Genomic DNA, 15267 nt, shown 5'->3' with positions numbered 1-15267 from the left:
TTCAGGTTGATTCAATTTATGCAGCTGTATTGTTGACATCTATATATCAAGGAGTTGAACATTACTCATTTCTCATTGAAATGTAATTTCTAAGCACAAAGCATGAATAAAAAAAATCCTGATGTACTGGCATAAAGTAATCCGTCGGATGGAAAATCCTGCAGATCTTTGGCATTGCTCTTCTGTTGTAATAGGAAAAATAAATTTGGGAAAACTACAGGGCCATCCCAAGACCCTGTAAAGAATTTCGTTTCATTTTTACAGAAGAATGCCGACAGCGGATTGGATTTATAATAAACTGGCATAATAATTTAGATGTACTAGATGGCTGGTTCTCACTTTTGTGATAATATAGGTGCAGCAGAAATGTTTGCCTCAGACTCTCTTACCCTCAGAAAGACTCCGGTCATATATCATAGAGATGAAAGACCTTTCAGACTCATTCTGCTGACAGTAGATATCCACTTCCCCTTTGCTTTCACAGCTCAACCGCGCGATCCATAGAGTTGCGTATAAACCCTCCTAGTCCGGTAAACAACAATTAAACTCAATGCAGCTGCAACAATGCAAAGTCCTGAGAGTATTCCACAAGTAATGGAATAGCATACAGTGCCAACACAACTGAGTGAGTCATCATCTCTGAGGGGTTTTATAAGCATTGAAGCCGAGTCTCGGTGTCTGAGTGCAGCTTGTTCCTTCGCGTAGTGGTCGTATATACCACTAGCAATCACTTCTGAGAAGATAAGAGAACCAGCAGGATTTGCCATTGTAAGAAAATTATATAGGGCCCCAAAACTTTTCAAGCCAAATAGCTCTGAAGCTGCAGCTGGCAAAACTGCCCAGTGAGCACCATACCCTAGCCCTACCAACACAGTTGTCACATATATTTGCCCTGGCAACCCCAAAGCATAGTAGAAGAGCCCGATTGCCATGATGACCTGAACTACGGCCATAGCCACTGGTCTAGGATAGGCGAAGTCTCTGGTAAAATGACAAACATATTGAACATTAGAACTGGTAAACCTTCATGTGCCAAAATTTTAGAGAGAAAAAATACTGGAGTTTATGATTTTAAGTTATATCTGGTTTCACCTTACTATAATCTCAGAGAAGTAGCCGCCACCAACACGTCCAAGAAAGTTCCAAATGCTGATCATGGAGACATATATACTTGAATCGGTATACCCAAGTGACTGAGTTATCTGACCCAAATTATCAATAATTGTCAACCCAGATCCGGCAGCCAGTAAAAGGGAAACAACTATAAGCCAGAAATCTGCCTTTATCAATGCCTGCATTAATGTGAAATCCTCTCCTCTACGAGGGCCTTTTCTCCTCTTGACCCTCACTGCTCCATCTGCAGCTGCTTGGAACAGTTTAGCCTGCAGCTGAGCAATTCGTTTTTGTCTCTCTGATGCTGGAAGTGAATCTACTTCTGGACTCTTCTCATCTTCCACCTCACTAAGAATCACCTCAGTTTTGTCCTGCTCAGATTTGCCATCTTCTTCTCTCTGAGCCTCAAGGAGAAGGCTCTCCTGCACCGAAGGTGTTGGTTCGGAGAAGAAAACTAATATGATAGGGATTATGATTGGAAGTAATATGAGAATGATCAAAATGACTGCAAACAATGTGATCAAAGATTGACTCAAGTTAAGCGCATCCTCAAGAATCAAAACTCCCAATAAATAAGCTGCCAGGACAAGGCAAACACTATAAGTAAATAGAAAACTTGAATTATCAGCTGGCCTGACTTGTCTGTGACCTCCCACAGGCCTAACAATGAACATCAGAGCAATGACAACCATAGATGGGCCAACTGCAATCATGAAAAGCAATGATGATTCATTTGGGGAATTGATCATTGCATAAATCTGAGTAATGATTGCACCACTCAACCCGGCATATCCTTTTAGGATCCCCACAACAGGACCCCGGCTTTTGGGAAAGTTCTGCACACATGAAATCAATGCTGCTGTGTTGAAGAAGGTCTCTCCGTTTGTTCCCACAAATATACAGATGCAAAGCTGCACATAAAAAAACAAACTTCATTAACAATTCTGCTCACAAAGAAATGTAGAAGTATTTCTGAACTCTGTTGAAATAGCAATGAACAAAAAGAAGAGATTTCAGTCGAGTTTTCACATGTCCCAATTCAGCTTGGACATCAATAGAATGTGTATGAGTGTTCTGTCAAGAAAAACAATATTAAGAAAGACAATGGCAACTCTTTTCCATTTGAAAAATATACTCAGAATTCAGCACCTTATAGCTCCTCTTTCCTTTCCAATAGGGAATTTCAAATTTGTCAACGCTTCTATCATTTCCAAATCTGATATTTCAACCAATAACCAAAAGGGTATTGAACAAAATCTTGACAGAGTAAGAAAAACCAATCGAAGTTCTCAGTCTATACATATATATATATATATATATATATATATAAAATATGTAAGTTATAACAATGAAATTCAAGTCCTGACAGCAAGAGAGAGAGAGAAATCTATCTGTGTACCAAATCCAAAAGAAGACTTGATGATCAGATGAGACTTGATTGAAGTTTGAACTCACCACCCACAAAGGAAAAGCAGGCAATCTTTGAGAGACTATAAGCCAAAGGAAGCCATAGCCAAGAAAATTGAGAGCTGCCCCAATGGACAGAAGCCCCCACGTGGGCAAAACCTCAGACAAGCTTCCTGCCACAAACCCAACAGCGTCACCCCAGTCCTTGGCCACACCAAGAATGGCCACCTGCCTCTGGTTGTACCCCATGGTGCTCTTGATCACTGGAGATATGCTCCCAAACAAGTACCCAATTCCTGCAAATGACTGAATCCACATTGCACACACAAACACAAGCCATCTGCTGTTGAAGAGAGCCTTCAATTTCCCATGAAACTGAACCATCTTTGTGTTTTGATGAAATCAGTGGCTGATGATGATGATGATCAAAGACAGTAAAGTCTACTGCATCACACTATTTGATTGGAAATTGAGATCTCTAATGACCACTTTGAAACTTCGCTGTGAATGTTTGGTTTTTTGTCTGCCTAAGCTTGACATAAATATAAATATCCAGCTGTGTGATATTTTCGATCAACATGGCGGTAAATTAATCCTCGCCTCACCGTCGGTCAATATAACTACCATTATATGATATGTAGAATGAAAAGAACAACAACTGATATGTAAATGGGGTTAAAAGTTTTTGACTGCTCAAGACAAAAATGTTTGAAGAGTTTCAATTTCTGAACTTTCTTAATTTAGGTTCAGTCTTTTGCATGCCAAAAAAAAAGGAGTGGTGATTATTTTTTTGAGTGACAACAAAATTAAGAACAGTGGTTTGTGAGTGTGACCCTGATGTTATAAATTCTTTTAAAGTTTTTTGGAAATCAATCATAGGAGGCGTGCTTGTTTTTCAGCCACTAGTTTATGAAGACCATCATTGTTATTGTTGACCTCGGCAGCTGATTTCTAGATTTCTTTTACACAGATGGAGGAGAGACACACACACACTTGTATATAAAATGTTATTTTCACGTATTTATATTATTTTTAGAAACGTACCATATTGATGTTTACATCTCAAATCCATCAAACTTGCGTGCACACAAAAAAAATCCATCTGACTTATCTTTGGCTGCTTATCATTTGGCCTCTTCTGGGATTTGCATTTTTGGTTTTACAACCGTGAGTCATACAACAATGAAGAGTATGATGTCAAGAACAACATATGCGAGTTAGGCTAGTTAATCAGATTTTTTTTTTCTTTTTCATATTCCATGTTTCATATATCATTTTTTTATATATCTTTCATTACGTAACTCATTTTGTGATGAGATAGATAAAGATAAAGGTATATAAAACATGTTACATGTAAGCTTTACTCGTTAGCCAGCACAGTGAGCTTGTCTTACACCCAAATTTGAGTTCTTCTCTTTGTAAATTAGATTAATTTAAACTATCACTTGTATTAAAAATGATATTAAACAAAAGGGCAAGTGGAGAAATTGTCCAATTTAGAGGGCATGCAGTTGGGACCAGAAAGTGATAGAAAATCCAAATTCAACAACTTAAACCAAACAGAAAAATGAAAGAAACAGTTTTAAACAAACAAAAGACCATCGGTGGTCCATCTTTTCAGGGGATTGAATCCAGGCAAAGATTCGAAGTCTTGTAATAGGATTGTAGGGTAAGATGATCCATCACTAGAGTTCCCCCTCGGTTTTTATGAAGTACACGACTGATAGATGTTGAAGGAAAGAGAACAAAAACAATGCAATTTACAACTGGCAGCATGTGGTGATTTAACCTTCGTTTTCTTTTATTTATTGCTACGCATAACATGCAACCATATTAATTGTCGATATGGATAGAATTTGTTACACTTCTTAATCAATCTATTATTTTTTATACTAATGCCACGTCGAGAGAATAGCTCATCACAAATAGATCTGGAAATAGGGATATTCGATTTTGTCTAATTGATGTTACATAAATGTAACGTGAAAGGAAGAGATTTTGTAGCTCAAGTAGTTAAGATTAGTTATTATTGCATCCGAGATATCATGTGGTCAAACTTCAAATCCCCTCTAGAGGCGGTCCTACACCTGGGGCAAGGTAGGCTGCTGCCTATCCCAACATTTTCAAAATTAAAAAATACCCACATAGAATAGGTCAACCCATGTGAAACATACAAACCAATGCCCACCCAAAAAGTAAGCCATATGTATGCATAACTCAAGTAGGAATATTCAATTTTGTCTAATTGATGTTACGTAAATGTACTGTTATAGGAAGAGGTTTTATAACTCAAGTAGTTAAGACTAGTTATTCTTACACCTGAGATATTATGTATTCGAATTCCCTCCATCGTTATCTTTTGTATAAAACCAAATGTTGAAACTTGATTTAAAAAAAGTGAACAAAAAGTGAGTGAAAATGCCAACTAATAATCGACTAGTTTATAAAAAAGTTCAGTTAAGTTAATTAATATCTCACTCCTAAATTTCTCCTAAAATGGTATTAGTTTCGTTTGATCAACACGTGACGTGACATGCATAGCCGACAAATTGAAAAGAAGAACAGTTCAATTTCAACACGCAGGAACCAGATGCAACACACCTACCTACATAAGTTGTTGAGCTTTCGAAAATATGGCCTGATTTGTTGAGCTGTCACACATCAACCATTATAGATACGTAGAAGGAGATCATACGTCGTCGTCTGACTACAAAACCAGTTTTCCCAAATGCTTTTAACGTGCAAAAGAGCCTTCCCTCCCATGTCACATGTAATTAATCTGGCACTTAAGAAACAAGCTGATCATAAGATTCAGAAAACAAGAAGCACGAACAAATTATTCACAAATCAAACAAATTTCTTGTCAATAATATCAACTTTATTCTTTCTTTTCAGAGATGAGCAGATGAAGAAAAAACTTCTAGTCCATGGCTTCGAAACTTGGAGCATACCAACCCAACTGGTCAGTGATTTTCTTCATCCTTTCTTCTTGTCCCTTTGAATTCCCCAAAGCAGTAGTGAAAGGGTACAAGTAGGTTACTTTTGTGGCCATGCACCTGTAAGAAACCAAGTCTCCTTTCACCAGAAACTCCAGCACATCTCGGCCAAACCCTCCATCAAACTCAGCTTGTAGATATTGGCCTCCTGGGATTGTTTTCATTATCAGTAATGTCTCACTAAAACTTGGTTTAAATTTAATTAATGATTCGCCAATAGGGTCTAACCCAATGGAAAAAGGCCTTGTACCAAGTTCCTCTTCACTTAAATTAATAAGCATCTTGGCAACATTCTGTTTTACTACTTGAGATCAAGTTCATGGGCCAGATTCAATTTGTTATGCATGTGTTCAATCAATCTACTTACCATCAGGGGTATCTTGCAAGATTTGAATTTTTGCATTCTTTTGAGTTTCCAAGATTGCTTCTTCCAACCTCTGCATAATTTCATTAAAATAAAAAGAAAGTGACTTTAAGCATTTTGTAAAGCTTAAAACTACATTTGGACCAAAAAAAAGAAGAAGATTAGAACTAGTTAACTCAAGATGCAAACAAGTGAATGCAGAAAGTTCATAACCAAGCAAGTCTCGGATCATGAGAAAAGTAAAAGTTCAATTCAAATTGTTCATGAGAGTGGATGCATTGATTCTCTCTAAACCTGAATTGCATTGTCTGAAGAATTTGCAGGAATCGTCAATGGAAATGCAAACGATGATGACCTTGGATTTGTTGACACACAGCCTGGATTTATCGATGGGCAAGGTCTGATTTTTCTGCAAATTGAAGGGACACACACACAGGTCATACTGAGCAAACAGAGCAAAGCACATTGCACAAGGCAAAGGAAGAAAAAACCTCTAATTTCTCCATGCCTTCCAACAAATACATTCTTTTCAACACAACATGGATGTAAATTAGCAGAAATAGAAGGAACCCATTAAAGAGAATTGGATTCAGTACAAACCAATTAACTAATTTAATCCAAAACTCCTTGAAGAATTCTAATTTTGACACTTTGTATGTAGCAAAGGGAGAAAACCCAGTTAAAGAAACTGTGAGTTGAAGAAAGTGTACCCATTTTCCAGCCCAGTCTGCAAATTCTTGGATTGAGAGAATGGAGTCGTGGGGGGAGGGACAAAATTGGACTGGGGGTTGAGAGAAGGGATTGCTAAAACAGGAAAAGGTGAGCTTAGTGTTACAGAGAGAGCCAAAGAGAGTAGACTGGGTAAGATTGTGGGCTTTGGGGCTGAACTTTGCAAACTAGCTTTTGGGTTTTGAAGGCAATGAGAGGTTTTAGTGAATGAGTGTTTGGAAGTCGGAGGTAGAAGATGACCAACCATCAAACTCATGTTGGTTAAGCTCTTGTTATCCTCTCACTCTGGTTCACTCTCTCTCTCTCTCTCTAAACGCAGTGTTTAGCCTGCAAATTCATCAGAACATTGCCGTTTAGTCGTGCAAATGACCACCACATATGCATATTGTCGTTCGCTGTGTTAATATATATGTCAATATGAGAAGCTTGGTGTCGTTTTGTTTCCATAACGGTTAAATATTATGTAGTGAAATATGCAGACAAGAAGTCGATATGTCCGAGTGGTTAAGGAGACAGACTTGAAATCTGTTGGGCTTCGCCCGCGCAGGTTCGAACCCTGCTGTCGACGAATTTAATATTTTTTGCTTATTATTATTATGTTTTTCTTCCAAATATCTGTTTGTTTGGAAGCCAAGAAAACGCACGAAGAAAAAAAAGTTTCGCCGAGTCCAAAACTGCAGCATGAACATCTCCTATTTTCACTATAATTTTCAAAACCAACCAAAGAATACAACAGAACCCAAAACATGACATCAAAATTCACGATTCAGTTTTCATCTAGTGTTGGTGTCAGTTGCCTTGCACACCAAGATTCCCTTATTGATTATAATTTGTTTCTTTTTTTATTTATATTTTCCTACTGTAAATAGAATTAGAAGTTATAGTTTGAGCCTAGACGTGATGTATACATAAAATTCACACAATTACTCTTCTATGTTTTACTTATTTGTATCTAGGAACCCTAATCTAGGTTTCTTTCCTTTTTTTGCCATTTTCGCTATTTTTATGCTTTTACCTTTTCATCCACATATATAAAGTTCGAGGCAGAGTTTGGTGAAAACTTTAAAAGTACCAAGAAATGCCCATGCTTATTAATTAATACTAGCTCATTGGCACGCACAAACCCTCACGCTTGTACTAGTTGGTTTTTTATATTTTATTTTAGAATTAAAAATAATAATGAGCAATTGTGTTCCTTAAAAATAGGATCTATAATCTAATTTTGTTTTTATTTTTTATTTTTTATTTTTTAAACATGAAAATGTGTAAATTTACCATATTATCCTCATTTAATTAACAATTTCTATTCTTAATTTTTAGATTAATGTTTAGATTAACCAATGACATTTTCTGGTTAATGCAAACATTAAGAATTAAAATTATTAATTAAATGAGGATAAATGGTAAATTCACACCTTTTATATTAAAAAAAATTAAAATTTAAAACAAATCAGATAATAGGTTCTATTTTTATGGAACACAACTACCCATTATCTTTTTTTAATTCTTAAATAAATAAAAAATTAAAGAAAGAATCCAATTGGCACAGGATGAGGGGCTAGTTTAAAATCCAAAAACAAATCGAATTTATTCTGCACGGGCTAGCATAACAACATAATGCGTGCGGAATAAGATAGCAGCCTCTAGAGTTAGAATTTTCCAAGAGTTTTTTTTTAATTGGAATTTTTCCAAGAGTTCGAAACTTTCATATCATACCCAAACCCTAAACCGAACTCCCTTCTGCCGAAACCCTATTCCCTTGCGCCTAAATTTAGCATTTTAATAATAGCAAAGGCCCTATCATCAGGAATAATGGGGGATGATCGGAATACATCTCAACCTTCTGCCGCCGCCGCTCTGCTCACCTCCGGTCAAGATGTTCAGGACCATGCCTGGATGTTGGTGGATTCACGCCAAAGTGAGGTCCGCCGCAATATATATTTGATCAAGAAATATATGCGCGAACTGTACTACAGAACGGAGATAGATAAATCTCTGGGCAAACTGGGCAACATACCGAAGATGGAGAAATCTCTAGCCCAACTGGTCGATTTGACGAAATCAATGTTGGAGCAGATTCGCTCACTACAACCCACGGTGCATAAGGCCGTTAATCCTTACCCAAGGTCAGTTCTTGGCTTACTGGATTACGTCTTATTTTGGGATTGAAGAACCAGGTAATGCAATCTATGGAGTGAAATTCAAACATGGAGGAGGAGTCACTCATGAACCCCCAGTAATTGGACTTGTTGACAGGTTCTATGAGGGTGAGGAGTATGAAATTATTCACATGAAGGCTGCACATATTTTCAACCGCTCCAAATTATACATCCTTGCACAGAGCGGTGGATATATTATTGACACGAAGACTATGTCAAGATGTTCATCTTTTCCTCTTCCCCCTAGCCTATAAATCAATACAGAATGTTGTATCTGCGTATGACAAGCTGTATTGCCTTGCAATCCTATCATCCTTCAACTCTATTACTGACCGACCCCTCATTCGAGAGATATGATCCTGATAAGAATGTCTGGGAGGAAATGCCTTCTTATCAATTTTATAATCCTACGTTTATAACTGGTTATGCCATTTGTTATGGCATTATTTTGTTTTCATTGTGTGGCGGGGAAAAAGAGAATTGTCATGTCCTTGCTTTTCACATTAGTAGAAATCAATGGAAGCAGGTGGAAGTTGACACTTCTGTTGATTATGCTCCTTTCCAAAGGAGGGCTGTGGTTGTAGGCAAGACTATATATTCCTTACGAATGAATGAGTTTATAGCATTCTCCTTTAGGATGGACAAAGGTGACAATGGTAGTACTGTATATTCCTTAAGCCAATTGTTTATATTGCAAGACCTAGAGATTGTGCGTCCACCATTGCCATTTGATATGGAGAGTGAGTATTTGTTTCATTTGGGGAACCATGACTTTTTCCATGTCAAGACTGGTCGTTGTTTTGACAAGGCTGAATATCTTTGTATCACCACATTTCAAATTGTTGTTGGAGAAGGAGAAAGATATATGATCAAGACCATAAATTCAACTGTTCATTCTGTGGATCTAGAGTGCGCTGCATATTTCAATCTTGCTTTCTGCTTCATGCCTTAAGTTTCCTACACGTTTCTTATTGTGTTTTCATCAATAACATTATTAATTTATGCGTTGGAATTCTGTTACATTTTGTATAGAAGATAAGAGTGTGAATCAGCCAAAACAAGAAGAAACCATTCTGGATGAGAGTTTTTCTAAGGTAAAACGTAGGACAATGGCAAAGGTGAAAGAAATGTGTTTACATGAAATCTTTTTGTTTATTTAATGATCATGAATCAAGAGACTCCATTTTGGTCATGACTATAAGTTTTTTTTTTATACTTTGAGTCTAATTTCTTGTACTATAATTGAGTTTTGCAGAAAGAAGCCAGGCATGGAATAGATGTGAGGCAGCCAGAATTAAAATCCGAGAGGAAGATTAGCTGCCAGGCATCGTGAAAGAGTCTATTTTGGGCGAACTGGCACCTCGTTGTTGTAAAAGGAATGTGAATTTTGAAAATTCAAAAGCTTTGGATAGCCCAAGATTATATTATGTCACTGAATATATAGATGGGATCTTTTGAAAACAACTTCATGTTAATTTATACATGCATTTGGAAGTTTCCAGATGGTTTTTGCTTCATCAAGTCCTAAATTGGCTCTGGTTTCATGTTGTTCATGAGTGGTTGTGGTCTCTCATGTAATCTGTTGTATCTAAGGCATGCTTGGTTTTCTCTTAGTCTCTCTCCATGATTTAGAACAAAGGGTTTCTCCATAATATAGAAATTCTCTGCTTTGTGAGGAACAGCAGGTTCGGATAATTTCACTTAGGGAGTAACCTGATTCTTAATGTACTTATGGAGTAATAACAAGGCTTTAATTCCCAAACGGAGGCAGGCTTCTTGGTTCAGGCCGTTGTATGCGTTTGACGCTAATTACATGTATATTCAGCCCCAATTTATTTCAAAAAAACTAAAACAAAATAACTGGGCTATGGAGTATAGCCGGGCGGCTATACTATTTTTTACAAAATTAAATCAATCGATTATAGCCGATCGGCTATACTATTTTTTCAAAAATAGGCAAAAAATTAAGAATAAACCAAGTACAGCCGATCGGCTATACTATTTTTAGAAACATTACCGAGTATAGCCGACCGGCTATACGATTTTTATAACAAAATTTAAAACAGGTATAGCCGCTCGGCTTTACAATTTTTATATATTAAAAGTTACACTCCTAGCGCTATGGCGCCACATGTTCAAAAAGTAAAGCCGTCGGGCTATATTGTTTAAAAAACATTAAAGACAATTATAGCCGTGCGGCTATACTATTTAAAAAATTAGTAGATGGAATCTTCTCATTCTCATTTGTTAGTATTTTGTTAGCTCTTCTTGCCCATCTCTATTTCCTACCCTACTTACATATGCAATTAATATTTGGTTTTTTGCTTCGTGAAGTAGTAATTTAACTCTGGTTTCATACTGATAATGGGCGGTTGTGGTCTCTTATGTAGTCTGTTGTATCTGAGGCATGCTTGGTTTTCTCTTGCTCTTTCTCTCCAAGTAAGAATGTTGTGGTGCTGATTAGTTGGAAAACAGGTGGGTGTGTGTATCTGGAGGTGGCCTTTTCTGAACCTGTTATTCATGTAACATGGCTTATACTTGGGTGTAAGTAGTTTACTTCATTTCTTCATCAAGAATTTGGAATTCATTCAAGTTGTAACATTTACCATATAACCTTGGAGCATCTTTTTTCTTCATTTGTGGGTTTCTGCTTTAGGCTGAGTTTCTAACTCGTGAAGTTTGTTTTTTGTTTGATTTAATGCTAAATACACCCAAAAAACAAAACCCAAATGAGGTGAAGACTCCGCTCCTCACTTTGGTCAAAGCAGGATCCCTGAAAGCAATGCCAAGAGCATTAAATTTGAACTTGTTGACTGCCTTGATTCTTCTGAAAGTAAAATGTTCAAAGGGTAACGCAACTACATATTTTACAATTACACAAGCGAACGTGAAGGGTGCCCAAAGAGGTTTGAGCCCATGACTACCTCTTAATTTTCTATTCAGAAAGAAGACACTTGTTTCAAGTGATGTGGTAGAAAAATATAGACAACGGTTCATAGAGATGCATAGAAGAACAAGCAATCGAACACAATCATTATAACAATCTCCTAACGTTTTATATGGGACATGAGCACAAACACTGATGTATGTATAGAAGAGTGACCCAAGGAGGATGAATTAATTTTTAATCGAGGACCTTGTTGTGAGGGAGGATCTCATATCTACAATTGCTGACTGGTCTGCTCCCAATTTGATGGCCTCTTTGCTTGCTCTAATGAACCTTGAAACAGCACCTTTTACGTACCCGTGAGCTTGCTTCACACTCATCTTCTTGCTCATTTCATCAGGGAAGCTGCTCAAGAAGTGGTCACCATTAAGTACACCGGCTAATTGGACTACCTCGCCCTGAAACTCGGATAAACCAGCATCTTCTTTCGCCTCTGTGCTCCTCAAAGGCACCACATCTGGCAAGGTCTCTACAAGAATTCAGTAGGAGACAGGTTCAGCTTTCTTCCATTGACAACCTCAATAAGTTGGAAAATAAAGATGATGCATGGGGCTCCACAGTGACAAATGTATCTTCATTTTTCTTTGTTTTTTCTTTTGTTCTACTTAAAGGGATCAACTTTTCATGTTTCTAATCAATTCTCTTCTAACCCTGTTACTTTCTAATGGATCTCTAAATAATTTTTGTCACGAACACTGCATAAATTTGATTAATTCAGATTCTAGATAGATAGATAGATAGATAGATACCTGGGCAGTCAGTCCTGGGAGAAGTCAATTGCCCAACAACATGCTCAAATGTGCCGGCCCATGCATCTCTGTGAGTTAAGAAGTTAGAGGAGAGGTTGAACATCTTCTTTATGGTGGCAGGGATTGAAGAATGCTCAAACTCAGAGTTTGGTGTAGGTCCTTGCGGACCACTCATTACTGCAAAACCAAGTAAACATCAGTGCAATAAAGAAGTGAAACAGAAACCCTTGATTGATTATACTTTACGCATTTCAGATGCTCAACAATATGCAGATGTGGCAATATGGGTTGACCCCAATACAATAACCCACCCACCAAATTCTACTTCTACTTGATCCACAGACACAATATGCACAACATTTTGAATCAAGGAATTCAACCAACTAATCCAATTTAATTTGGACACTCAGAGACAGAAAGAAATCAAAAGATACCAGACAGATCCGGTAGAACAGGTAAGTGGACCAATATCACATCAATTATTGAAGGCTAACATCTAAAATTACAGATAAGGCAGGCCAAATAATGAGAATTTGAGCTTACCAGTCCCTTTCTTAATCCATGGAGAGACCATAATTGTCGGTACACGAACCCCAAGCCGATCAAACTTGAAGAAATATGGAGCAGGGCCACTGTTCCCATCTGGGTTAGGAACATTAACATAAGGAGTCTTGACATGATCAAAAAATCCACCATGTTCATCATAGGTGATGACCAAAAGGGTCTCATTCCACTGAGGACTTGCTCTCAGTGTCTCATAGACCTCCTTAATTAGTTTTTGCCCATTGGCAACATCATGAGAAGGGTGATCATCATTTGCAGGCATTCCCGTTAGATCAAAATAGGCCGGCTCAATCACAGTTAAACTTGGGAGCTTCCCCTTCCTGGCATCTTTCTTAAACTTCAAATCATACTGATGAAACTTAGAAATGTACTTCAGTTTCCTCATATTTCTATAGAACATAGTGGTGGGTATGTTTTGAAAGTAAACACCAAAGTTCATGTCATTCTCGTGAACCGAATCAAATATGGTTTTTTGTGGATACCCTGAAGCCAATTGCTTCTTAACATGGCTTGTTGAGCCATGAGAAGTTGCAGAATACACAAAAAGCCTATTGGGTTGTGTTGGGCCAGGAATTGAAGAAAACCACCTATCAAATACAGCAAATTCACGCACTAAAGCCGCATAAACAGGCACAGATTCAGGCCTAAAGCCTTTCATGACTGTCTCAGAGAGATTTGGGGACATTGATAATGCTTGCTCTACAAAACCAGTCATTGAAGGAAGGGAACTAGACCCAAATACCTGTTGCTCCACTGCTTCAAATGAGTGACCCGGATCCGGATCCACAAACTCAGCATCGTCTGAGAAGCAAATGGATTTTGGGTCTGCATTTTTGGTTGAAACAGGGTTGCATTCCTTGCCTGTGACACCATTGATTGCTGGATTAATGGCTTTCTTCATCCACCCAAGCATATGATCAAAGGACCTGTTTTCCATGACCAAAACCACAATGGTTTTGATGGGTTGCTGCTGCTGCTGGGCTAAACACAAATGGGTTGGTTGGGAAGTCCATGACAGAGTGAGAAACAGCAAGAAAACGGAGGAAAATGAAGGTGGCCATAGTAAAGGTCTGGTCTTTGAACCTCCCATGTCTTTGTTTGCTAACAGAGAGAGAGAGAGAGAGAGAGAGGTTCCTTAGCTAAATGGGTCTGTCTGGCTAATGAAGGAAACAATGAGTATGTGGAAGAGAATCTGAATAAATAATTACTCCATCTCTGCTAGATATTTTTATTTAAAGAGAGAGTGAGATAGAGATACAAGGGCAATGGATTTTTGGGTACAGAGTACAAGAGCAAGAACAGATGAGAAGAAGCTTCTGGTTTTGTACTGGTGCAATAGGCCCTGGGTGATGCTTTGTTTCTTTTGGAAAGAAAAGAAAAAAGCAAAAGGCAACAAAAGGAAAGGTGGATGTGATAATTACTCTCTGTTTATATAGAATTTGTGTTAAACATGGAAAGATGGTTTTCTAAAATCCATCTCTTTCGCAAATTCTGTTAACCTTGCAGAAGTGATTGCATGATGGCAAGGAACCACCCACTCATTGTATGTATAACAGCTAGTATGAATAGCAGAATAAGAAGCAAAGAATGTCAAAGGGTTTGACTGAAATAGTTGAGAATATCCTGTGGCCTTTCTTCTTCTTCTGGTTTTTCATTGGGGGTTTCTTAATTTGATCATTTTTTGCTATCAATTAATTTGATATAACTTTAACTGTCAACAGCAAGCAAATTAAATTATGTCACTAAATATCAAAATCGACGTAAGTTACAAAATTTCATATTCCGATCCGATCCGTCCGAAAATTAAATTTACAAATGCCACTGAAAAATAGCAGTTTTGAAGAATTTGGGGGAACAGTCCGTGGGCGAGGGAGATTATGCCAATTCCACTATACAAAAGTTGGTGATGCCAATGCCAAAAATAGGCTAAATTATTCTGATAATGCTATGCATGCGAATCATGCCACATATCTTGCAATATAAAGATGATGTGAGATTTGATGTCAAATACTATAGGGCTCTTTTTATTCTCTTTCTCTTTTCTCACTTTGGAGAGTGCAGGCAATATCATATAATATGTACATTGCCATGTGAATGTGTGACTTCAAGCTATCCTTATAAAAATTTGCCAAATTCATGGGGATCGATCGTTAGAACGATGGCCATGTTTTAAGGGGGTCCACATAAAGAGAAATAACCAAACAAAAAGGAGCATATATAAAGTCAAAATTTTCCACCA

General features: G+C 37.6%; 3 protein-coding genes, 1 long non-coding RNA gene, 1 other non-coding gene and 1 pseudogene across 5 annotated transcripts; 3 read left to right on the top strand and 3 right to left on the bottom strand.

Moving 5' to 3' along the window:
* Positions 1–44: 44 nt before the first annotated feature.
* Positions 45–3121, bottom strand: LOC103338077 (protein NUCLEAR FUSION DEFECTIVE 4-like). Its single transcript, XM_008241263.3, has 3 exons — positions 2569–3121; positions 1093–2024; positions 45–981 (listed from the first exon to the last, which is right to left on the bottom strand). The coding sequence occupies exons 1-3, from the start codon at positions 2902–2904 to the stop codon at positions 486–488; spliced, it is 1764 nt and encodes a 587-aa protein (XP_008239485.2). The 5' UTR covers positions 2905–3121; the 3' UTR covers positions 45–485.
* Positions 3122–5306: 2185 nt separating this feature from the next.
* On the bottom strand, positions 5307–6966 carry LOC103338078 (thylakoid lumenal 17.9 kDa protein, chloroplast). The gene is made up of 4 exons (XM_016795652.2): positions 6591–6966; positions 6175–6289; positions 5884–5953; positions 5307–5664 (listed from the first exon to the last, which is right to left on the bottom strand). The coding sequence occupies exons 1-4, from the start codon at positions 6863–6865 to the stop codon at positions 5441–5443; spliced, it is 684 nt and encodes a 227-aa protein (XP_016651138.2). The 5' UTR covers positions 6866–6966; the 3' UTR covers positions 5307–5440.
* Positions 5346–6584, top strand: LOC103338079 (uncharacterized). The gene is made up of 2 exons (XR_514569.3): positions 5346–5482; positions 6195–6584. It is a non-coding gene; the product is annotated as an uncharacterized LOC103338079 (long non-coding RNA).
* A 129-nt stretch (positions 6967–7095) lies between the features above and the next one.
* Positions 7096–7177, top strand: TRNAS-UGA (transfer RNA serine (anticodon UGA)). The gene has a single exon. It is a non-coding gene; the product is annotated as a tRNA-Ser (tRNA).
* Positions 7178–8297: 1120 nt separating this feature from the next.
* LOC107881573 (uncharacterized) lies at positions 8298–9862 on the top strand (annotated as a pseudogene).
* A 1700-nt stretch (positions 9863–11562) lies between these two features.
* On the bottom strand, positions 11563–14577 carry NPC6 (non-specific phospholipase C6). The gene is made up of 3 exons (XM_008241265.2): positions 13008–14577; positions 12465–12641; positions 11563–12184 (listed from the first exon to the last, which is right to left on the bottom strand). The coding sequence occupies exons 1-3, from the start codon at positions 14116–14118 to the stop codon at positions 11886–11888; spliced, it is 1587 nt and encodes a 528-aa protein (XP_008239487.2). The 5' UTR covers positions 14119–14577; the 3' UTR covers positions 11563–11885.
* Between the last annotated feature and the right edge of the window lie 690 nt (positions 14578–15267).

This window comes from Prunus mume, linkage group LG7 (assembly GCF_029339155.1).
Source record: "Prunus mume cultivar Tortuosa linkage group LG7, ASM2933915v1, whole genome shotgun sequence".
Classification (NCBI taxonomy): Eukaryota; Viridiplantae; Streptophyta; class Magnoliopsida; order Rosales; family Rosaceae; genus Prunus; species Prunus mume.
This window is presented reverse-complemented; position numbering and strand designations above follow the sequence as displayed.